This window comes from Bombina bombina, chromosome 6, assembly GCF_027579735.1.
Source record: "Bombina bombina isolate aBomBom1 chromosome 6, aBomBom1.pri, whole genome shotgun sequence".
NCBI lineage: Eukaryota > Metazoa > Chordata > Amphibia > Anura > Bombinatoridae > Bombina > Bombina bombina.
The window spans coordinates 1,025,641,223-1,025,666,836 of NC_069504.1; the positions used below are offsets into that span (position 1 = coordinate 1,025,641,223).

The 25,614-nt window shown below is 40.4% G+C and overlaps 1 protein-coding gene across 1 annotated transcript in view; it reads right to left on the minus strand.

The window, feature by feature from the left end:
- Positions 1–25,614, minus strand: part of PWP1 (PWP1 homolog, endonuclein) — a 229,293-nt gene that overhangs the window by 110,108 nt on the left and 93,571 nt on the right. The window contains exons 10-11 of the mRNA XM_053718754.1: positions 16,318–16,379; positions 14,474–14,585 (exon numbers count right to left, since the gene is read on the minus strand). Coding sequence (XP_053574729.1) covers positions 14,474–14,585; positions 16,318–16,379 — 174 coding nt within the window. The remainder of the gene's footprint in view (positions 1–14,473; positions 14,586–16,317; positions 16,380–25,614) is intronic.

Genomic DNA, 25,614 nt, shown 5'->3' on the forward strand with positions numbered 1-25,614 from the left:
GCAGAACCTGTTGCCCTCTACAAATACCTGATAATAATAAAAAGAAGGGCCCTCAAGTGATCCTCTGCAAGACTTAACGACGGCGCCTGGACTAGGATGTTGTCTAGATAGGGCGCCACAGCAATGCCTCTGGATCTGGCCACCGCAAGTAGCACCCCCAGAACCTTTGTGAAAACTCTCTGTGCCGTCGCCAGAACAAAGGGAAGGTTTACAAACTGGAAATGTTGGTCCAGAAAAGCAAATCTCAGGAACCTGAAGTGATCCCTGTGGATTGGCACATGAAGGTAGGCATCTATTGTCGTCCTGAACTGAACTTCTTGAACTAGGGGCAGGCTAGATCTGATCGTTTCCATTTTGAACGATGGAACAGCCAGAAACTTGTTTAAACATTTGAGGTCTAGTATTGGGAGGAACGTGCCCTTCTTTGGAATCACGAAAAGGTTTGAATAGTACCCTAGACCACTTTCTGCTGGGGATACTGGTACAATAACTCAGAGAGAAGAGAGATCCCTCCACATTCTAGGAAGGCAACTCTTCTCTGGTCTTGAAGACAGATTTGACAAGAGGAATCTGCCCCTGGGCGGATGAGATCTGAAACCTATCCTGCATCCTTGGGCGATAACCTCCAGAACCCAAGAGTCCTGAACGTCCTGCAACCAGGCTTCTGAGAAGAGAGATAATCTGCCCCCTACTTGGTCCGGAGACCGATCGGGGGCCGCCCCTTCATGCCGACTTTTCTTCGGCTGGGTTCTTGTTCTGCTTGGACTTATTCAAAGATTGAGCTGCCTTCCAAGTTCCCTTGGACTGATCCGCTTTTGCGGCCGGCTGCTGGCATTGGGCCTTGTCCGCACGAAAAGGACGAAAAGTTGATCCCTTAGGCTTAAGCTTCTTATCCTGCGATAGGAAAGCGCCCTTGCCTCCCGTAACCGTGGATATGATCGAGTCCAATCCTGGACCGAACAGGATCTTTCCCTGAAATGGAAGGGATAACAGTCTGGACATAGAAGTCATGTCCGCAGACCACGATTTTAGCCACAGAGCCCTGCAGGCTAATACGGAAAAACCTGACACCTTTGCATTCAGGCAAATAATTTGCATATTGGCATCACAAATAAAGGAATTAGCGACCCTCAAGGCCTTAATTTTCTCCTGTATCTCGTCAAGGGGAGTCTCCCTCTCGACCATGTCAGACAGAGATTCGCACCAATATGTTGCAGCTCCAGCAACCGCAGCTACCGGCTGAAAAACAAACCCTGTGTGTTGAAACATTTTTCTTAACATGTTCTCTAACTTTTTATCCATGGGCTCCTTAAACGACAAACTATCCTCAAGAGGAATTATCGTCCGCTTCGCGAGCGTAGAGATAGCACCATCCACCTGGAGGACAGTCCCCCATAGCTCGAGCTGAGAGTCCGGAATGGGAAACAGTTTCATAAAGGAAAAAGAAGGGGAAAATGAAGAACCTAATCTCTCCCATTCTTTCTTAATAATGTTAGCCATCTTAACAGGAACCGGGTGAGACACCACCCTGTCCTCATATACTTTATCAAGCTTAGGAATCGAAGGTTCCTCTGGTAGTTTCGGTTCCGGAACCTCGAGAGTAGCAAGCACTTGTTTCAGCAAAAAGCGCAAATTTTCCATCCTAAACCTAAAGTCAGGCTCCTCAGCAGTCGGAACTTTAGATGACAGAATCCGTTGTTGAGCAGGCGGATCTACCAGAACCTCCTCACAATAAACACAAGTACTAGACTTTGTTAAAGAGGGAGTACCCTCTAACGCGTCAGAGTCCTCCATAGCTTGCGCCTTTATTACGGACTAGATATAAAATGGCACCTTAATAACCCCCGGGCACTCACCACCTCCTATGACCCAGAACCACAGAAAACGTTTCGTCTCCTACAACCGCCGTACAAGCAGAGGAAGTTAATTAGGCCACACCCGGTCAGAAGGAAAGCCTTGCAGGACCGCCCCTGCACTAGGGAGAAAAGCGTGCCAAATCGGCCACGCAAATACTCCCGGAAATTAAACTAACAATATTATATACAAACCCCTGCTGTTCAATAATCAGCCCTACCAAGGATAATAACCCTTGATTCTATACAGATAAAAGGTATCACACTGTGACCCCGTCTTCTGCGTTTTCATTACGTGTATAAAAACTGAAACGATCTTACCAGAATCTATGCCGTGGATCAGGAACACGGCCTCTCAAGTGTGACTGTGTAGTAGCATCGCTCCTGACATGGACTTGAGTGAAGAAAGCAGGCAGCGAAACTCGTCAATGCCGATTGCTTATGGAGCTGTTAAAATGAGTCAGGATGGTTTCACAGAAAGACTCTCCCTGCATCTCCGGACTCTAACATTCACCCAAGCTCTCACTGAGAGGCTGACAGGACTACTTAAAACTCCAGTCCCATTCCGAAGAGTACTACCCTCCATAAGAAACTACTCCGAATCTTCCGACACTTCTCTGCCAACCTCCTATGATGAAAGGCAAAGAATGACTGGGGGATGAGGGAAGGGGGGAGGTATTTAAGCCTTTGGCATTGGGTGTCTTTGCCTCCTCCTGGTGGCCAGGTTCTTTATTCCCCCAAGTAATGAATAAAGCTGTGGACTTTCCTCCCCTTTGGATGGAAACGTGTTTACTATCTGGCACTCTGGTAGAAGAATGTGTGTAGTGGATGCCAGGAGAATGCTACCTACCGGAATGCCTACTGCCTAATGTAAAGTTTGTTGGAGGAAGGATAATGGTCAGAAGCTAAGTTTCAGGGTTTGGGATAGGCCTCTTGGGTCCAGTGAAGGGTCATCTCAATGATACAGGATACAAAGACATTTTAGACAACTGGGTGCTTTCAAGTTTGTGAAAATAGTTTGGGGAAGGCCCTTACCTGTTTCAGCATATGCTCAAAGCGAGTTTGGTGTAGAAGAACTTGAGTGGCCTACACAGAGCCTTGAACCTAACCCCACTGAACACCTTTGGAAAGAATTGGAATGCCGATTGCAAGCCAAAACTTCTTGTCCAACATCAATGCCTGACCTCACAAATGCTCTTTTGGCTGAATGGACACAAAGCCTCCCAGAAAAGTGGTAGAATATTAGCTGGCACTGCCTGACAACGTTTTACTTCATTGTCAGGAGACAACTTAATTTTTTTCTTTCATGATTTAGATAAAGCAATTTTACTCAACTTTTCAATTTACTTCTACTATCCAATTTTCTTCATTTTCTCTATTTTTTGTTAAAGTGAATGTAAATTTTGATGCTTAAGTGTCCAGTTTTTAAAAATTTGATTAAAAACAGGGGCACTTTAATTCATCAAAATTTACATTTCACCCCTGTTGTGGAAAAAAATTTACCTTTTAAACTTGACAGCAGCTTCATCTTCCTCAGGTCGTCGCAAGCCATTTCTGATGTCAGAAATGATGGATAGGTCATCCTCCAATCACGGCTCCCCCCCCCCCCCCCCGGGGGAATCAGTGTCTAATTCAACGCCGTGATTGGAGGAAGCCTGATTCCTCATTTTAGACCCAGGAAGAGGTATTGCGATGGGTGGAGGAAGCTGGAGCTGCTGTCAAAATTAAAAGGTAAGTTTTTTTTTTCACAACACAAGTGAAATGTAAATTTTGATGAATTAAAGTGCCCCTGTTTTTAATCAAATTTTTAAAAACCGGGCACTTTTGCATCAAAATTTACATTCACTTTAAAGGGACATTGTACACTAGAGTTTTTTTGAATAAATGTTTTGTAGATGATATTTATCAGTATCAGTGCATATTCTTCTTTATAGTAGTGTCTATTACATGCAGTTACATGAAAATTGGTGTATACTGTCCTTTAAAGAAGCAGCAATGCACTGCTGAGAGCTATATAAACACATTAGGTAAGCCAATAGCAAGAAGCATATGTGTGCAGCAACTATTCAACAGCCATCTCCCAGTAGTGGATCGCTGCTCTCTAGGTATGCTTTTCAACAAAGGATACCAATAGAGCAAAGCAAATTAGATAAGTAAATTGGAAAGTTGTTTAAAATGACATGCTGTATGAATGTTTAATTTTAACTTCACTGTCCCTTTAAATTTAAATAAAGTATAACAGAGAGAAACTTGGCTTTACCTGCAGATAAGGGGGCACATTTATATAATGTTGTGGTAATGTGACAAGAAACCAGAGTTCAACTTCAGTCTGTTCCAAATGTGGGTTTTTTTTGGTGTTTTGTTTGTGTTGTTTTGCTCCACTCTATTGATTTTGAAGTTATAAATAAACGTATGGGATATAATACCAAAGATGTGGAAGTCCACGAGTCACTAGAGTGGGAGGGATAAAATAAAAACAGCTATTTTTGCTGAGAAATTAAATCCAAAAAATAATTAAGTTTTCTTACAAAAAATTTAAAAAACTCAAATCATAGGCACTAGAATCAAACTGAGACAGCTGTCTGAAGAACCTTTATACCAAAGGCTGCTTCCGAAGAAGCAAACACATCAAAATGGTAACATTTAGTAAATGTATGCAAAGAAGACCAAGTTGCTGCTTTGCAAATTTGATAAACTGACGCCTTATTCTTGAAAGCCCAAGATGTGGCAACTGATCTAGTAGAATAAGCTGTAATTCGCTGAGACAGAGACTGCCTCACCGCCAAATAAGCTTTGTGAATCAAAAGCTTTAACCAAAATGCGAAGGAAATGGCAGAGGCTTTCTGACCTTTTCTGGAACCAGAAAAAATAACAAATAGACTAGAAGTCTTTCTGAAATCTTTAGTAGCCTCAACATAATATTTCAATGCACTTACCACATCCAAAGAATGTAAAGACCTTTCAAAGGTATTCTTAGGATTAGGACACAAGGAAGGAACAATAATTTCCCTAATGATGTTGTTGGAATTCACAACTATAGGTAAAAAATTTAAACAAAATCCGCAAAACAGCTTTATCTGGATGAAAACTCAGATAAGGAGACTCACAAGAGAGAGCAGAAAATTCAGAAACTCTTCTAGCAGAAGAGATAGCCAAAAGAAATAACACTTTCTAAGAAAGTAGTAATATACAAAGAATGCATAGGCGCAAAATGAGGAGCCTGCAAAATCTTTAAAACCAAATTGAGACTCCAAGGAGGAGAAATTGATTTAATAACAGGTTTGATACGAATCAAAGTCTGAACAAAACAGTGAATACCAGGAAGCTTAGCAATCTTTCAATGAAATACGACAGAAAGAGCAGAGATTTGTCCTTTTAAAGTATTTGCAGACAAACCTTTATCCAAACCATCCTGAAGAAACTGTAGAATCCTAGGAATTCGAAAAGAATGCGAGTAGAATACCATGAAATATAGGTTTTCCAAACCCTATGATAAATCTTCCTTGAAACAGACTTACAAGCCTGTATCAGTGTGTTAATTACTGAGTCAGAGAAAACTCTTTGACTAAGCACTAAGCGTTCAATTTCCATGCCTTCAAATTTAGAGATTTGAGATCCTGATGGAAAACTGGGCCTTGAGTACCTGCATATCCTCCTGGAATTTTTTTTTTTTTTTTTTTTTTATATGACCCGTCTCTTTTATCCTATGAGGATTTATAATAAACTTTTTGTATTTTTTCTAGTGCGCTTTTTCCACTTTTGTTCTCAATTTGTGGTCTACTTTTGCATGCAGAGTTGTCACGCTGGAAGAAGCTGCCTTGACCCATGACCCGGTTACCCAGAGAGTAGGGGAGTGTGTTCCCGCCCTCTCTCCATTGAGCCGTTGGAACGTCGCTGGAGGATTGACAAATCAAGAGCGCTCCGTTGTGCAGATTTCTTTGTCTTTCCTTGAGACAGAAGGTCTGGTCTTATAGGAAGTGATCAAGGCTGGCAACTGGACATTCGGACAAGGTTCACATATCAAAACCTGTGAGGCCATGCTGGTGGTATCAGAAACACAAAAGATTGTTACATTATGATCTTGGAGATCACCTTTGGAAGAAGAACCAGAGGCAGAAAAATGTAAGCAGGTTGGTAAAACCAGGGAATGGCTAGAGCATCCATCATTTCCGCCTGAGGATACCTGGACCTGGAAAGGTATCTGGGATGTTTCTTGTTCAGATGAGAAGCCATTAGATCTATTTCTGGAAGACCCCACATCAGTACAAGTTAAAAACAAAACAAAAAACATCTGGATGGAGAGACCACTCCCCCGGATGTAGAGAATGACGGCTGAGATAATTCGCTTCCCTACACCTGTCTTTGTCTACACCTGGGATATGAATCACAGAGATCTGACAAGAGTTGGATTACACCCAAGAAAGTATCAGAGAAACTTCTTCCATTGCTAAAGGACTGCAAGTCCCCCCTTGATAATTGACATATGCCACTGTTGTGATACTGTCTGTTTAAAAACAAATGAAAAGTTCTCTCTTCAACAGAGGCCAAGCCTAAAGAGCTCTGAAAATAGCACAGAGTTCTAAAATATTGATTGGTAACCTCGCCTCTTGAGGATTCCAACATGCTTGTGCTGTCAGAGACCCCCAGACAGTTCCCCAACCTGTAAGACTTGCATATGTTGTGATCACAGTCCAGGAAGGATGAACAAAGGAGGCCCCTTGAACAATAAGGTAATGGTTTAACCACCAAGTCAGAGAGAGTTGAGTGTTGGGATTTAAGTATATCAATTGTGATAGAGTATAATCCCTGCACCACTGGTGCAACATGCAAAGCTGTAGAGTTCACTTTTGAAAACTAGCAAAAGGGGAATCCGTCCGATGCTGCAATCATGAGACCTAAAACTTCCATGCATATAGCTTGTCTAAACCTTCAGTCTCTATCATTCCCTTCAGTGGCTAAGACCAATTTTATTTGTCTCTTGTCTGTTAAAGAGTCATGGACACTAAATCTATCTGGAAACCTAAGAAGGTGACCTTTGTCTGAGGAATCAAGTAGCTGTTTGGTAAATTGATCCTCCAACCATGTATTTGTAGAAACAACATTAGTTGTTTTGTGTGAGATCCTGCTAAATGAAAAGATCTTTCAGCATCTGTGACACAGCCCTTTCGTGGCTCTCTTCCTATCTGTCAAACCGTACCTTCAGTGTAGCCTTCGCTGGGGCCTCCTCCGCCCCGTCACCACTTTCTGTCGGAGTACCACAAGGCTCTGTCCTCGGTCCCCTTCTCTTCTCAATCTACACATCATCACTAGGTTCCCTAATTAAGTCCCACGGTTTCCAATATCATTTGTACGCCGATGACACCCAAATCTACTTCTCTGCACCAGAACTATCTCCTTCCTTGCTAATGCGTGTCACTAACTGTGTTTCTCACATCTCTTCCTGGATGTCCTCTCACTACCTCAAGCTAAATCTCTCCAAAACTGAGCTCCTCATTTTCCCCCCTTCTTCCAAAATCTCCACCCCCAATATCTCTATAACTGTCGACAACTCCATCATTACCCCTACCCCGCACGCCCGATGTCTCGGGATCACATTCGACTCAGATCTTTCCTTCACTCCTCACATTCAGTCATTGGCTAAAGCCTGCCGCTTCCACCTTAAAAACATCTCTAAAATTAGACACTTCCTTACACAAGACACAACTAAGATTTTAATCCACTCTCTCATTCTTTCCCGCCTTGATTACTGCAACTCTGTCCTCTCTGGTCTCCCCACCTGCCGCCTAGCTCCTTTACAATCCATAATGAATGCCTCTGCCAGACTCATCTTCCTTACACGTCGCTCTTCATCTGCTGCGCCTCTCTGCCAATCCCTTCACTGGCTTCCTCTTGCCTCTAGGATCAAACACAAAACTCTCACTCTGTCATACAAAGCCCTCAACTGCACTGCTCCCCCCTACATCTCCGACCTTGTCTCCAGATACTCTCCCTCCCGTCCCCTTCGCTCTGCTCATGACCTCCTACTCTCCTCCTCTCTTGTCACCTCATCACACTCCCGTTTACAGGACTTCTCCAGACTGGCTCCCATCTTATGGAACTCTCTGCCTCGCTCCACAAGACTCTCTTCTAGTTTTAAAAGCTTCAAGTGCTCCCTAAAGACTCTACTGTTCAGGGACGCATACAACCTACGCTAACCTTTCCTAATACCAGTTCCTCTCCTCCACTGCAATCCCCTGAACCCTCTTAGCATGTAAGCCTAATAGTCCAGCTGTTAGTAGATCACCTTCTTAAGAGCTGACTACAACAGTGCAACTATTGGCAGGGCCCTCTACCCTATAATTGTTTTGTTGTACTCCCCCTTTGTTTATAGCGCTGCGGAATCTGTTGGCGCTCTACAAATAACCGATAATAATAATAATAATAATAAAAGATTGAGCTAGTACCAAGATATCGTCCAAATAAGGAGATACTGCAATACCCTGCTCTCCGATCACAGATAGAAGGGCACCAAGAACCTTCGAGAAAATTATTGGTGCTGTTGCTAGGCCAAATGGAAGAGCAACAAATTGATAATGCTTGTATAGAAAAGAGAATCTCAGAAAACAATAGTGGTCTGGATGAATCGGAATGTGAAGATAAGTGTCCTGTAAGTCTATTGTGGACATGAAATGACCTTGCAGAACAAAAGGCAGAATAGTCCTTATAGTCACCATCTTGAAAGTTGCGGCTCTTACAAAATGATTTAAAACTTTCAGATCCAGAATTAGTCTGAACAAATCTTCCTTCTTTGGAACAATGAATAGATTTGAATAGAAACCCAATCCCTGTTCCTGCTGAGGAACTGGTATAATCGCCCCTGAAAGCTCTAGGTCTGAAACACACTTCAGAAAAGCCAGAGCCTTCATAGGGTTTGTTGGAACATGAGTAAGAAAGAATCTTTCCATGGGAGGTCTTATTCTGATACCCTTGAGAAACAATATTCTGAATCCACTGATTTTGGACAGAATCTGTCCAAATATCTTGAAATAACTTTAGTCTGCCCCTCACCAGAAGAACTGGTTTGAGGGCCGCACCTTCATGCAGTCTTAGGGTCTGGATTTTGTTTCTTATAAGGCTTGGATTTATTCCAATTCAGAGATGGTCTCCAATTAGAGCCAGAGGCCTTAGGGGAAGGGAGGTTTTCTGTTCTCTATTCTGACGAAAGGAACGAAAACAACTGGGAGCTTTAAATTTACCTTTAGATTTCTTGTCTTGGGCAGAAAAACTCCCTTACCGCCAGTGATAGTGGAGATAAAAGAATCCAATTGAGAACCAAACAAATTATTACCCTAAAAAAAGTTAGAGATAATAATCTAGATTTAAACACCATGTCAGCATTCCAAGATTTAAGCCATAAAGCTCTTCTAGTTAGAATAGCAAAAGACAAAGATTTGACATTAATGTTAATGACATCAAATATAGCATCACAAATGAAATTATTTGCATTTTGAAGTAAAAGAACAATGCTAAATAGTTCAAGATCTGATAACTGCTGCGCTAAACTGTCCAACCAAAAAGTTGAAGCAGCAGCAACATCAGCCATAGAAATAGCTGGTCTAAGAATATAGCCAGTATGTAAATATGCTCTGCTAAGGTAAGATTCAAGCTTTCTATCTAAAGAATCCTTAAAAGAAGTACTAGCTTCCATAGGAATAGTAGTACGTTTGGCAAGAGTGGAAATAGCCCCATCAACCTTAGGGACCTTTTCCCAAAGCTCTAGATTAGCCACAGGTAAAGAATACAACTTATTAAACCTAGAAGAAGTGTTAAAAGAGGTACCAGGTTTAGACCATTCGTAAGCAATCATATTGGAGATAGCATCTGGAATAGGAAAAACTTCAGGAGTAACCTCAGAAGTCCTAAATAGAGAATTTAAATGATTATTAGCTTTGCTATCAAGAGGACTAGACTCCTCAATACCCAAAGTAAAGAATACTTCCTTTAATAGAGAATGAATATGTTCAATTTTAAATAAAAAAACATAATTTATGCTTACCTGATAAATTTATTTCTCTTGTGGTTTATCCAGTCCACAGATCATCCATTACTTGTGGGATATTCTCCTTCCCAACAGGAAGCTGCAAGAGGACACCCACAGCAGAGCTGTCTATATAGCTCCTCCCCTAACTGCCACCTCCAGTCATTCGACCGAAGACAAGCAAGAGAAAGGAGAAACCATAGGGTGCAGTGGTGACTGTAGTTTAAAAATAAAATATACCTGCCTTAAAATGACAGGGCGGGCCGTGGACTGGATACACCACAAGAGAAATAAATTTATCAGGTAAGCATAAATGATGTTTTCTCTTGTAAGGTGTATCCAGTCTATGGATCATCCATTACTTGTGGGATACCAATACCAAAGCTAAAGTACACGGATGAAGGGAGGGACAAGGCAGGTACCACTGCCTGTAAAACCTTTCTCCCAAAAATAGCCTCTGAAGAAGCAAAAGTATCAAATTTATAAAACTTTGAAAAAGTATGAAGCAAAGACCAAGTCACCGCCTTGCAAATCTGTTCAACAGAAGCCTCATTTTTAAAAGCCCATGTGGAAGCCACAGCTCTAGTAGAATGAGCTGTAATCCTTTCAGGAGGCTGCTGGCCAGCAGTCTCATAAGCTAAGCGTATTATACTTCTTAGCCAAAGCGAAAGAGAAGTTGCCGAAGCCTTTTGGCCTCTCCTCTGTCCAGAGTAGACAACAAACAAAGCAGATGTTTGAAGAAAATCTTTAGTAGCTTGTAAATAAAACTTTAAAGCACGAACCACGTCAAGATTGTGTAATAGACGTTCCTTCTTTGAAGAAGGATTAGGACACGACGGAACAACAATCTCCTGATTGATATTCTTATTAGATACCACCTTAGGTAAAAACCCAGGTTTGGTACGCCAAACTACCTTATCTGCATGGAAGATCAGATAAGGGGAATCACACTGTAAGGCAGATAACTCGGAAAAACAGTGAAAAAAAGCAGTAAATCAAACTAAATTTTTACAGTGTGTATAATAGGCTAACAGAGCATTGCACCCACTTGCAAATGGATGATTAACCCCTTAGTTTCAAAAACGGATCAAAAAAACGAAATAGACGTTTTTTTAACAGTCACAACAAACTGCCACAGCTCTGCTGTGGCCCTACCTTGCCATACAAACGACTTTGGAAAGCACCAAAACCCTTCAGAGAGGTCCTAAGCATTCAGGGAACTCTTTCAGGGAAACTGGATGTCTCAATCTGCAAAAGCTAATGCGCATTTAGGCGCAAAATTAGGCCCCTCCCACTCCTGTCTACACAGTGAGAGGCCTAACAAAACTATCCCTAGGCAAATATTAGCCAGCCATGTGGAAAAAACTGGGCCCCAATAAAGTTTTATCACCAAAAAGCATATAAAAAACGTTTAAGCACTCCCAGCAAACGTTTTATATTTCAGTAATTTGAAAAAATAATAAGAGTGTTACCTCTAATAGTAAGCATGATACTAGTCGTTATTAAATCACTGTAATCAGGCTTACCTTAAATAAATCTGGTATCAACAGCATTTTCTAGCATATACATTTCTCTAGAAAAATTTAGACTGCACATACCTCATAGCAGGATACCCTACACGCCATTCCCCAAGCTGAAGTTACCTCTCTCTTCAGTTATGTGTGAGAACAGCAATGGATCTTAGTTACAACCTCCTAAGATCATTAGAGACCACAGGCAGACTCTTCTTCTATTTTCTGCCTGAGACCAAAAATAGTACAACTCCGGTACCATTTAAAAATAACAAACTTTTGAATTGAAGAAAAACAACTAAATTACACCACATCTCTCTAACTGCTTCCATGCTTGTCGAGAGCTGCAAGAGAATGACTGGAGGTGGCAGTTAGGGGAGGAGCTATATAGACAGCTCTGCTGTGGGTGATCCTCTTGCAGCTTCCTGTTGGGAAGGAGAATATCCCACAAGTAATGGATGATCTGTGGACTGGATACACCTTACAAGAGAAAAGAAGATTTGTCAATTTCTGTCTCTGATGCAGGATCCTCTGAGTCAGAAGAACCCTCATCAGTAGAGGATTTTTCAGTATGCTGTCAGTCAGTACAAAATTCATTAGATCTATGACAAGTTTGGAAAGAACTTTTACATTTATTTGAAGACAGAATAGCAGTCATAGCCTTATCTATGGCTGCAGCAATACAATTTTTCATAATTGCAGGAATATCAGGTACATTAGACTGAGAAGGAATAACAGTAGATGTATTTGTACTCATAGAAACGTTATCAGCATGTAATAGAATTTGTCATTACAAATAAGATCAGCTTGTTTACAACAAACACACTTAGCTTTGGTAGAATTGTGTTCAGGCAGCTTAGTTCATAAAGTAACATCAGAGGCAGGATAAGTTTGAGACTTCTTACAAAATGTAACAAAAAAGAAAAAACATTTAAACAAAATATCCGATTTTCTCAATATAGCAGTTTCAGGAATGGGAAAAAATGCTTATGATAAAATTCTTATACAAAAAGTAAAATCAAAAGAAAGCATCATAGCTCTCTATAATATAATGAGAGCAACGAGCATGAGAGAGAGAGTTAATATAACAAATTTTGTCGCCAAGAACGCCGCACTGAAAAGACGCAACTTGCGTCATAACAGACGCGACCTTGCGGCAAAAATGACGCAATAAAATGACGCAACTCGTGACACAGCAGGCGCGATTTCACGCCAAAAATATTTGCACCAAAAAAGACGCAATAAAATGATGCAATTTGCGTCATTGTGAGCCTAATTTGCCTGCAAAAATTTTAAAAACAAACTCCATGTTAACAGCTAACCGGAACCCCAGGTAAGAAAAAAATACCTAAATTCTCCCATAAACATAATTTCCATTCTGAACTGTGTGACTGCATAGGGAAATATTAACAGACCTGACTCATGGCTAATATATGCAATATACATTAAGAACTTTATAATATAAAGTGTCTTCCATAGCTGAGAGTGTCATAAAAATGATATATACTTACCAGAAGACACCCATCCACATATAGCAGACAGCCAAACCAGTACTGAAACAAATCAGCAGAGGTAATGGTAGAGGTGTATAATGTCGATCTGTAAAGGGAGGCAGCAGATGAATCCCTGCGGCTGAATTTACAGAGAGAAATAGATTTCCTATAGGCGTAAACATGGTATCATCAGGCAATACTCCCTTCACATCCCTCAGACAAACACTGTACTTAGAGGAACTGGGCTTCAATATGCTTAGAAGCGCCTTTCACAGAAGAAATCAAGCACATAATGCTTCACCACCTCCTAAGGAGGCAAAGTTTGTAAAACTGAGGTATGAGTAAGGTGGGAGGTGTATTTATAGGCATTTGAGGTTTGGAAAACTTTTCCCCCTCCTGGTAGGAATGTATATCCCATAAGTAACTAGCTCATGGACTCTTGCCACCTATATGAAAGAAAGACATTTATGTCAGACATGGGGTGATTTATCCTTGTTTGTGGGGCTAGTACTGCAATGTAATCCAAATTAAAACTTTAAGCCTGCTCCTCACCACAGGCTTTTTTTACTTTCAGTGTAGGTAGTCAGTTCAGCCAATGAGATGCTCTACTGCTCGCCCCTTAAAAAAATAAGTAGAGCATACTGTCACTTGGTTTTCTTCTGAATGACAACACAATCCAATCCCACACTGAAAAGTAAGGTCAGTAAAAGCACAGCTTACATTCTATGTGGCAGGAGGTACGGCATCTGAATGGCACCACACACACCTTTACTGTAGGGAGGGGCCATCTGCATGTAAGTACACATGCACCCAAAGGGATGCTAAACTACTCTTTATAATGACATTATAGTTCAAACTATGTACAATATTTGTAATACATTGCAGTACTTTATTAAAGGGACATCGTACCCAACAGTGTTCTGGGAACCTACTGCTCATTGGCTGGTAAGGACAACTCCTACAGAAAAGTTGGCTGATTTGGAACAGGGACACTTTAAAAAATATACATAGAAAAAAATGCACTTGAACAAATTTTGAAACATTCTCTTTTGGTTGAATTAGGGAATTTTATTTTTCGGTTTTATCTCCACTTAAAGGGACATAAGCGCCAAATTGTTACTATCATGTTCAGATTCCAATTTACTTCTATTATCAAATTTTATTAGTTCCTTGTTAAAGCATGAAGGTAAGTTCAGGAGTGTGCACGTGTCTGCAGCACTACATGGCAGCAGTTTTCCTACAATGTTATACATTAGCAAGAGCACTAGATGGCAGCACTATTTCCTGTCATGTAGTGCTTCAGGCATGTGCATGCTTCCTATCTAGATATCTATTTAACAAAGAATAGCTTGAGAACAATGCAAATTTGATAATAGAAGTAAATAGGAAACTTTTTTAAAATTGTATTCTCTATCATGAAAGAAAATGATTGGGTAGTTATTATTTAGTAGTGTTCACTACACAGCTGAATGATAAATTAACATATTGTAAATTCCTTTTGTGACCACTGTCTGCATATTTGTTTGAATAAATGTAATAAATTATGCAGTGCAGACACTTATCTTAGAACGTTTTATATGATGTAATTTATATACTTACTAAAAAATTCCTTGGAGAAAAATGATTCCAAGTGACTCGCTCCACCTGTCCACTAAATCTCCAGATTCTGTGGTTTTCTTGAGGACTTCTGCAGTCATATAGTATGGTAGATCTAACAATTACAAAAACATAAGTGGGCTAAAGTTTCAACTACAGCTCAGATTAACACAAGGCGATGGCGGGTAAATTCTAGATATAAAAACAATAAATACAAAAACTAACTTTTTAAATAATAAAGAGAGTAAAAAAATGTAGGTCTCAAAAGACTACTTGTAGAATCCAGGTCTTGGATTTCTCTAAACTTTTTCTACAGTATATGCATTTTATATATGTTACGGGTAAAGTCCGATAGCCAGGTAATCCTAGGATTACCCAAGTAAAAAACGGATATTACCTAAGTGGCTGTGTGTAAAGCCCTATGTACTGTAATTCCCCCATCTACACTATTTTTTTGCCTCCGCCTGGGGGTTTGAAGGGGGACACCCAATCGATCCTCTGGCATCCACCCCAAGTGAACCTTGGGGAATGAGGTTTACAAGGGGGGCTTGTGAAGATGGGGCAATTACCGTGCTATATATGGTTGATGCAGTGACTCGAAGCGCATGCACACTTATGATCTTATATCGGGCTTCACCCACAGTGGCTTGGGTAATGTCCGTTTTACCCAGGTAATCCTAGGATTACCCAATATCTGACTTTACACGCAACATCTACACCAAATAAACCTTTATCTTTTCACAATTATTTAAAATCAGAGATTTGCCAAAACAAGTATATTAGACACAATGATTATTAATCATTTAAAAAAAAAACTCATAGTAAGGAAATATATTTCTAAATTGATACATCACTTTAATTTCCAATGCATCAACCACAAACAATAAAACAGGTAGAGGTAAATTTCAAATTAAATTGCTTAATCGACAAAACGTTTCATTTCCTGGCTACAAAGTCCTTTTATTCCTTAAAGGCATCTACACTGTTCTATGTATTTTCATTTCTCCATAAACAATTTTAAAGAACCAAAATGATGATGCAGTAACATTCCAAAACACAAATACCCTATAAAATATATTGTAGCAAAACTCATAACAAGATCATATAAGATGATATGAGCAAAATGATATGAAATAACTAATATATGCACAAGCGCAATAAAATTATGCATCTGATCAGCGAGCATCAGGAGACAAAGTTGTACTTGATTTAGTAGCTGCTTCTTCACTAAATAAAATTCATATTACACCTAGAATTTTGACGTTAGATAAATGTTCTAAAAAACAACATGACCAGCCCATCTGCTGCTGAGATTAAGAAAGTCCCAAACGTGCTTCAGTTCTCATTGTCAGTGGAATCCAATGACAGAAGTGTGAGATAATAAGCTTAGATTCAAGGTCCATCCAGTACAATTAACAGATGGCAGGGATGGTTTGTGTTGTACTTGTTATATTCATAGCCTTTTTGCCTTTGGATATCATTGACTTGAGAGCACAGCAACACTTGCTTAAGCAACCTCTCTAACCATTGTATTTAGCAACTTATCAAATAATAAAATGTTTGGACAGCTCCAAACACTTGGAGACAATATGAAAAATATAATGAAATTGGACAGCTCTAAATACATCATGAATAGAACCCAGACTTCCCTGTACACGTAGGATGTGTGCTGCATTTTAAATTTGAAATGAAGAACGCCAGTATAGATTTAATAAGTAACTTAAAAATCATTGGTTTCTTTTAGGTTTAAGAAAAAGCACATATCTGAAAAGAATTTAGCTGCAACAATAACGTATCACTTGTTTTTTAATTGTAGCAAGATTAATGCTAACATAAAACTCACTTACTTGTCAAAAGAACCAGATACAAGTGTCTGTGGCTCAAAGGGGTGGAACTGTACAGTCTGAACCTTGAAAAAAAAACATGGAAATACGTATGTTAGATGTCTAAGTTTTTATATAAAATGCAGTGGCGTCACTAGGGGGGGCGGGCCGCACCCGGGTGACACCAAATTTTTTTTATTTTTTTTTATTTTTTTTTAAATTTTATTGAAATTCAAAGAAATACAATGTTGAGATGCATAGATTTTTTTTAATTAGAGGGGCTGGCATTTGTGAACATTGGTGGGACTGGGGAAGATGTAGACACACAATTTTTTTGCCCCTTGAGCCAGTGCTGCAATTTCAACAAATAGTTTTCCCGGCTGCTTTTGCTTGTTTGTACTTTGCTTCTCCCCTGCCCAATTTCGCTATGAATGTTGTGGGCATGCTGTGGGGCTTGCAAAGTTGCGCTGCTAGCCTAAACCTGCCTGCCTATCTGTGCTCACTGCTCAGTGACATGTGGAGCAGTGGAGTCACTCACTGCTGTGCTGTCTCTCTTAACGGGAACTGGCAAATCATGAGGGGATGCCTGGCACCTGACCGCATGACTGTTTGACACTGTCTTTAAAGTGAAGGAGCCACGTATGATGCCCACCAGACCATTACGGTTACGGTACACTAAGTGCACACTGAACAGGTAGGAGGGCAGGGGGTGGGGTCTGGGGGTGGGCAGAGTGCAGAGGTGATTGGCCATAAGAAGCGGTAGGCACGCGGCCCGGGGCTGTGCACTGACAGGCTTGGAACAGAGTCAGAGAGCAGAATTTTCATAGTTTGCACCTAAAACTTTTCTTTAGTGATTTATTTTTAGAGTGCTCTGTTTATCTTTCATTTGATGCTCTGCTGAGCCAGGGAGCAGCTCTAGGCATGCGCTTTATAATTAATGCAGTGCAGTTTACATATTTTGTAAGTGTGTGTCTGAGTTTTTGTGTGTGTGTGTGTGTCTCAGTGTTTTTGTGTGTGTGTGTCTGAGTGTGTTTCCGAGTGTTTGTGTGTGCATCGGAGTATGTTTTTAAGTGTGTCTGAGTGTTTGTATGTGTGTGTGCCTGTGTTTTTGTGTGTGTCTGCTTTCTGGGGGGGGGTGACACCATAACTTACCGCACCGGGTGACACCAACCCTAGTGACGCCACTGATAAAATGTATGGTTTATACAACAGGCAAATAGAACAATTTATGGTTGGTTCCTAATAAATGCTGTTCTCAGCAAAGTATAAATAGGATATTATACCTAGATACTGGGAAAATAACCAGTGGGCTGCTTTATTCCCTCACCTCCCTCCTGATTAACTGGCAATACACATGCTTATACGCAGTTATTGGCAGTTATTTAATGGGAACCCCTGGTAATTTTACTGACCAACCAGCTAAAATGTAAGGCAATGTAAGACAGTAAAGTTAAAATTGAACAAACGGATTGGAAAGAATATACAATTTTAAATTTACTTTATCAATTTTGCTTCATTTTATTGGTATCCTTTGTTAAAGTGTAATCCTTGGTGAGTTCAGGAGCATGCAGGTGTCTTAAGCCATCTGGCAGCAGTGTTTGCAACATTGTTTACAGCAATGTTATACATAGTTACAAACACTGGTGCCATAGACTGCTAAAGACACATGCATGCTCTTAAGCTCCTATTTGCCTACCTAGGTTTAATCTTCAACAAGGGATACCAAGAGAACAAAACAAAGTTGATATTAGAAGTAAATCGGAATGTTGCTTAAAACTGCATGCTCTTTCTGAATCATGGAAGTTTATTTTTGACTTTACTATCCCTTTAAACTAAAACTAGCCAATATTAAACTCAATTTCTGTTAAATTATGCAATTAATATGTGCTTTGGATAGCATGAGTAACATTTATAAACAGAAAATGTTATAATATTGCAGAAAATTTTATAATATAAACACTACACCCACCTGGCGACTTCATAATGCCACCCAGTTGGCAAAATATTCTGTGGCAAACTCTGAACTGTGTAGGCTGATCACTTCCTCGTGTGCAGTGATATTGGAAGTAAGAGTAGAAGTAAATACATAGTAGTGTGTTAGGACGTTGGGAACTAAGAGGATGACCTCTATGACCAGTCTGTTCAATCACCATATACCAAGTGAGCAGACTGGCACATAAGAGTACCTGGAATGGTAAAGTACTTGGAAAGGCCAATGTGTGTATCAGAGACTTTGTGGGCCAGTGAGTGAGTGTAAATGTCACTCACTATGTATTAGTCCATGGGTAGATTGTGGTTTAGTGCCATTCACTCACCATTGGCCACAAGCAAAATCTTGTAATTTTACTTTTTTTTTGTTAATCATACATGCATTTTCATAGTATACCTTAATCAGCCTATATTCTTCATATTGAGAGAGTTTTAAAAACCTGATAAATGTCTTTCTTCCGGATATGGCGAGTCCACGGGTTCATCTTAATTACTGTTGGGAAAATCACTCTTGACAAGCAGGACGAGGCAAAGAGCACCAAAGTAAAACTGCTAAGTATTACTCTCTACCCACAACCCCCAGTAATTCGACCGAAAGGGAATGGAGAAAAGATAGTAACACAAGGTGTGGAGGTGTCTGAGGTTTAGTCAAAAACTTTCTTAAAACAAAAAGGGGGGCCCGTGGACTCACCATATCTGGAATAAATACATTTATCAGGTAAGCATACATTTTGTTTTCTTCCTAAGATATGGTGAGACAACGGGTTCATCATAATTACTGTTGGGAATCAATACCCATTCTAGAGGACACAGATGAATAGGGAGGGATAAGACAGGCAGATCTAAACTGAAGGCACCACCGCTTGAAGAACCTTTCTCCCAAAAACAGCCTCAGCAAAAGTATCAAATTTGGAAAAAGTATGCAAAGAAGACCAGCCTTGCAAATTTGTTCCATTGAAGCCTCATTTTTAAAAGCCCAAGAAGAGGCAACAGCCCTAGTGGAATGAGCCGTAATTCTCTCAGGAGGTTGCTAACCAGCAGACTCATATGCTAGAAAAATCACACTTCGCAACCAAAAAAAAAAAAAAGGAGTAGAAGCAGTAGCCTTCTGACCTCTACGCTTCCCAGCAAAACAGACAAAAAGAGCAGAAGATTGGTGAAAATCCTTAGTCGCCTCCAAATAAAAACTTAAGAGCACGAACCACATCCAAACTGTGCAACAGACGTTCTTTAACAGAAGGCGGCTTCGTGCAAAAAGACGGAACAACAATCTCCTGATTAATATTTTTCGTAGAAACCACCTTAGGAAGGAAACCTAACTTAGTACAAAGAACCGCCTGATCGGCATGAAAAATAAAATAAGGGGAATCACACTGCAGAGCTGAGAGTTCCGAGACTCTTCGAGCAGAAGAAATACCCAAAAGAAATAAAACCTTCCAAGATAACAACATAATAGCAACAGACTTAAACACAGGCCTGATCCTGACCAAAGCCTGACAAAAGGATTGTACATCTGGCACATCCGCCAAACGCTTATGCAACAAAACAGACAAAGCCGAAATTTGACCCTTTTGACCCTTCACAGTACAGATAACCCTTTCTCCAGACCCTCCTGGAGAAAAGACAAAATTCTTGGAATCCTGACCCTACTCCAAGAGTAGCCCTTGGATTCAAACTAATAAAGATATTTCCGACATATCTTATGGTAAATCTTTAGAGTAACCGGCTTACAAGCCTGAATCATAGTTTCAATGACCGACTCTTAGACAGAAAAACCACGCTTAGACAGAATCAAGCGTTCAATCTCCAAGCAGTCAGCTTCAGAGAAACGAGATTTGGATGAAGGAAAGGACCCTGAAGTAGAAGGTCCTTCCTCAGGGAAAGTCTCCACAGAGGCCGAGACGACATGTCCACTAGATCTGCATACCAGATCCTCCGAGGCCAAGCCGGAGCAATTAGAATCACTGATGCTCTCTCCTGCTTGATACGAACAATGACTCGTGGAAGTAGAGCGAAAAGAGGAAACAGGTATGCCATCAGGAAGGCCTGAGGATCCCTTGACCTTAATTCATACTTTGGAAGCTTGGCATTCTGTCGAGACGCCATCAGATCCAACCCCGGAACCCCCCATTTGATGATTAACCTGGAGAACACCTCCGGATGGAGTTCCCACTCCTCAGGATGAAAGGTCTGTCTGCTCAGGAAATCCGCTTACCAGTTGTCCACTCCTGGGATGTGAATGGCAGATAGACAACAATTGTGAGCTTCCGCCCACTAAATAATCCGTGCCACCTCCTTCATGGCATCTGATGAACTGGGCTAACGATAGTTGGGGCCAAGCCATCAGAGCATTGTAAATCGCCCTCAACTCCAGAATGTTGATAGAGAGAGCAGACTCCTCCAGAGTCCAAAGTCCATGCACCTTTAAGGAGTCCCAGACTGCTCCCCAGCCCAACAGGCTGGCGTCCGTGGTCACAATCACCCAGGAGGGTCTCCAAAAGCAAGTGCCTTGAGACAGGTGCTCCTGAAAGATCCACCACGGGAGAGTCTTTCATCACCTGATCTAGAACTATTCTCTGAGATAGATGTCCATAATCTCCATTCCATTGTCTAAGCATGCACAACTGCAGAGCTCTTAGATGAAATCAAGCAAATGGGATAATATCCATGGAAGCCACCATCAGGCCAATTACTTCCTTACATTGAGCTGCTGACAGTTGAACCGCAGCCTGCAGAGACCGGCAAGAGGAAAGAATCTTTACTCTTCTGACCTCCTTTAGAAAAATCTTTATCAGAACGGAATCTATTATTGTCCCTAGGAAAACTACCCTTTTAGCTGGAACAAGGGAGCTTTTTTCCAAATTTACTTTCCATCAGTGAGAACGAAGAAAAGACAACAGTATTTCCGTGTGAGATATTGCTTGTGGAAAAGATGGTGCTTGAATCAATATGTCGTCCAAAAAGGGAGCCACAGCAATTCCCCTGGATCGGATCACAGCCAAGAGAGTTCCCCAGAACCTTTGAAAATATTCTGGGAGCTGTGGCAAGGCAAAATGGAAGGGCCACAAACTGGAAATGCTGACAGGAGAGAGGCGCGAAAATCTCCCGTGGCGCTGACGACAAGGAGGAGGAGGAGACGAAAAACCCAGAAGAGAACACACACGCCAAAAGAAACATGGCGAACACAAGCCTAAAAATAGCTCCTAGTCTCTACAACAGCACACGCACACTAACACACCGTGTGGGGATTAAATAAACACAGCCTGCGATCCATGTTTAGATTTAAAGTGCCAATCCTAAGTTCTTCAGTGTCAAAACAGAGCCCAAACTATTAACCCCCTCATAATCTAGGTTAAAGTCAGTCTCTCACATCACTGTGCATTCAGACATGCCTTAGTATGACCCTTAAAACAGGGTGAACTATGTCCCCAATAAATTAGCATGGTTTCATGGTTGTTAAACATAAGTTTACAGATCTCCCAGCCTGGAAGAAAAGCACTTACATGCTCTGATGTCCGACATGTAGACAGTCCCTAGGTATGAAGGGATACCTCTCCCACAGAGACCTAAAAGAAAGGAAATCACAAAATAACAAACTTTGGTATTCCATATTAGGGCAGCAATTGTTGGGACACGCAGCAAGCACCTCTTGACAAATTCCCAACTGCTTTAAAGCCACCACAGCTCGACTGCAAAGACTAACGTTCGATACGGCTATACCCCACAACTTAATAGAAGCGAAATTCAATTTTCTTCACAGACACCAAAACTTTACTTCCTCCATGTATGAAAGGCAAAGAGAATGACTGGGGCTTGTGGGTAAGGGAGTGATACTTAGCAGTTTTCCTGTGGTGCTCTTTGCCTCCTCCTGCTGGTCAGAAGTGATATTCCCAACAGTAATTAGGAAGAACCCGTGGACTCACCATATCTTATGAAGAAAAAGTGTTTTTTATGGATTACCCCTTTCCATGAGCTGCTCAACGATCATGGGTCAGGGTACGGATTCAGATTCCACTAACAAACCAACTGGTCCCATAGGGTAGAGAACTGTCTGTTTTAGTGCCCCTGTTTGTCGCTTACAGCCCCTGCTCTATTCTATGGCAGTCAGAGAGCTCAAAATATCTAGAAGCTCTAGCAACAATTATAAGATCTAGAACAGTCCTACATTCAGTACAACCATTCATTGAATCATGTAGTTTAGCACACATCTTTTTAAATCAATTAAAAATAATAATAAAAAAGAAAAAAAAGAGTAGCCAAACTATTCTCCCATACATATCCTGGACACACACACACAGAAAATAAATAAATCTATCTATCTATCTATCTATCTATCTATCTATCTATATATATATATATATATATATATATATATATAATTTTTCTGAAAATATGAATAACAACACATTAACTTTTCTTTCACTCATGGTTCGTGTTTGGCTAAAGTAATTTATTACCAATCAACTGTGTTTACTCTTTTTAAATTATAATGACAACAGAAACTACCCAAATGACCCTGATCAAAAGTTTACATACCCTGGTGATTTTGGCCTGATAACATGCACACAAGTTGACACCAAGGGGTTTGAATGGCTATTAAAAATAACCATCCTCACCTGTGATCTGTTTGCTTGTAATTAGTGTGTGTGTATAAAAGGTCAATGAGTTTCTGGACTCCTGACAGACCCTTGCATCTTTCATCCAGTGCTGCACTGACATTTCTGGAATCTGAGTTATGGGGAAAACAAAAGAATTGTCAAAGGATCTGCGGGAAAAGGTAGTTAAACTGTATAAAACAGGAAAGGGATATAAAAAGATACCCAAGGAATTGAGAATGCCAATCAGCAGTGTTCAAACTCTAATCAAGAAGTGGAAAATAAGGGGTTCTGTTTAAACCAAACCACGGTCAGGTAGACCAACTAAAATTTCAGACACATCTGCAAGGAAAATAAATAACTTCAGGTGAAATACAGGACTCTCTGAAAACATGTGGTGTGGCTGTTTCAAGATGAAAAATAAGGAGGCACTTGAAGAAAGATGGGTTGCATTGTCGAGTCGCCAGAAGAAAGCCATTACTACGCAAATGCAACAAAGTATCCCGCTTACAATACGCCAAACAGCACAGAGACAAGCCTCAAACCTTCTGGCACAAAGTAATTTGGAGTGATGGGACCAAAATTGAGCTTTTTGGCCACAACCATAAACGCCATATTTGGAGAGGAGTCAACAAGGCCTATGATGAAAGTTACACCATTCCTACTGTGAAACATGGAGGTGGATCGCTAATGTTTTGGGGATGTGTGAGCTACAAATGCACAGGAAATTTGGCCAGAATTGATGGCAAGACGAATGCAGTATGTTATCAAAAAATACTGGAGGAAATTTTGCATTAATCAGCCCGCAAGCAGCGCATGGGACTTACTTGGACATTCCAACATGACAATGATCCTAAACACAAGGCCAAGTTGACCTGTCATTGGCTACAGCAGAATAAAGTGAAGGTTCTGGAGTGGCCATCTCAGTCTCCTGACCTCAATATCATTGAGCAACTCTGGGGAGATCTCAAACGTGCAGTTCATGCAAGACAACCCAAGAATTTACAGGAACTGGAGGCTTTTTGCCAGGAAGAATGGGCAGCTTTACCATCTGAGAAGATAAAGAGCCTCACCCACAAATGCCACAAAAGAGACTTCAAGCTGTCATTGATGTTAAAGGAGGCAATACACAGTATTAAGAACTGGGGTATGTAAACTTTTGATCAGGGTCATTTGGGTAGTTTCTGTTGTCATTATGATTTAAACACAGTGCTGTATATCTAGAAGCACTGTTTAATTGAACAAACTGCACACAAACTCAGAATGCATCTTTGAGGAGTAGTAGTGGTAGTAGCAAGTGAAAGCAGTGCTGTATATTTTCCTTGTTGCAGCCTCCCGCTACAGGCTACTTGTATAACATTGACACACACACAGATTCCATACAGTGCTTTAGAAATATGCACGCTCTATACAAATCATGAAAGTTTGATTTTGACATCCTTGTCTTTTCTTTTTTTTTTACACTTTGTGGTCTTATATCTCTTGTTATAATGTAAACTAGAAGAAAACATTGTGAAGAAAGAATACAACTTATTAGCTGTCTTCTGATATTAGAAGGAATATTATTGATTCTTCAAATATATCTGACAGTGAAACTGAATATTTACTGATAGCAAATTAAGCCAATGGTTTATAAAACATTGTCCAAGTTAAGAAAAGTTACTGTTAAAAACTGTGTTTGGGCTTGTCTGTCATACTCAAATACTGATGAATATTAAAGCCTCTGTTAGGTCTTCACATTAGGTCATACATCTACACAATAGTCTTTCAAGCAAGAGACAAATCTACATGAAGTTTCTTTTTCACTATTAGTAAAATACAATGTGAGAGCTGTCCAGCATTAAGATATAACTTGAGAGATGTATATGATTTTAAAAGTGATGTTAAACCTAGCATTTGTGAAATGCTAGGATTTACCAGTGGATAAAATAAAGGGGACTTTCAGTCATGAAGTATAAAATACTTCATGCTGAAAGTTCCTTTATTTGTCTGAAGCGTTTACCGCGGTGAGCGCCTCAGGCAGTCCATGGCAGAACCCTATTTTGCTGTGAGGTGATCTTAGCCAATAGCGTGCTAGCTATCCGGCATGGCACCCACTGGCCTGCACAACTATTGGGAAGCATCACCTCACAGCAAAATACCGTTCTGCTGTGGGCTGTCTGAGGAGCTCAGTGCGGCAAACGCTTCAGACAAATAACGGAATTTTCAGCACAAAGTATTTTATACTTCATGACTGAAAGTCCCCTTTATTTGTTCAACTGGTAAATCCTAGTGTTTCACAAACACTAGTATTTACCATCACTTTAATGTCCATCTCTTACAATCTATTGGGGATACCATATTTAGTTCCATAATGCCTTATATTTCAGTTGCTGAAAGCATCCTTAATTTTAAACAAAATTATTCTATTTGCTTTGGGTTATATATAAAACCTATATGATCATAACGAACACCAAACTAGGGTCATACTAAGAATGAACACAAACAAATCTGTATGTTTGTTACTCTACCTCTATGTGGCGCTACTTAAATGGAATCTCTTTTGATTACATATGGGATGATGTAGTACAAGACATTTCCCTAATTTTAAGGACTTGTGCAAGAGTTTGAGGCTCAAAACACTTTTCATCCAAAAAAACAGAATTTATGTTTACCTGATAAATTACTTTCTCCAACGGTGTGTCCGGTCCACGGCGTCATCCTTACTTGTGGGATATTCTCTTCCCCAACAGGAAAT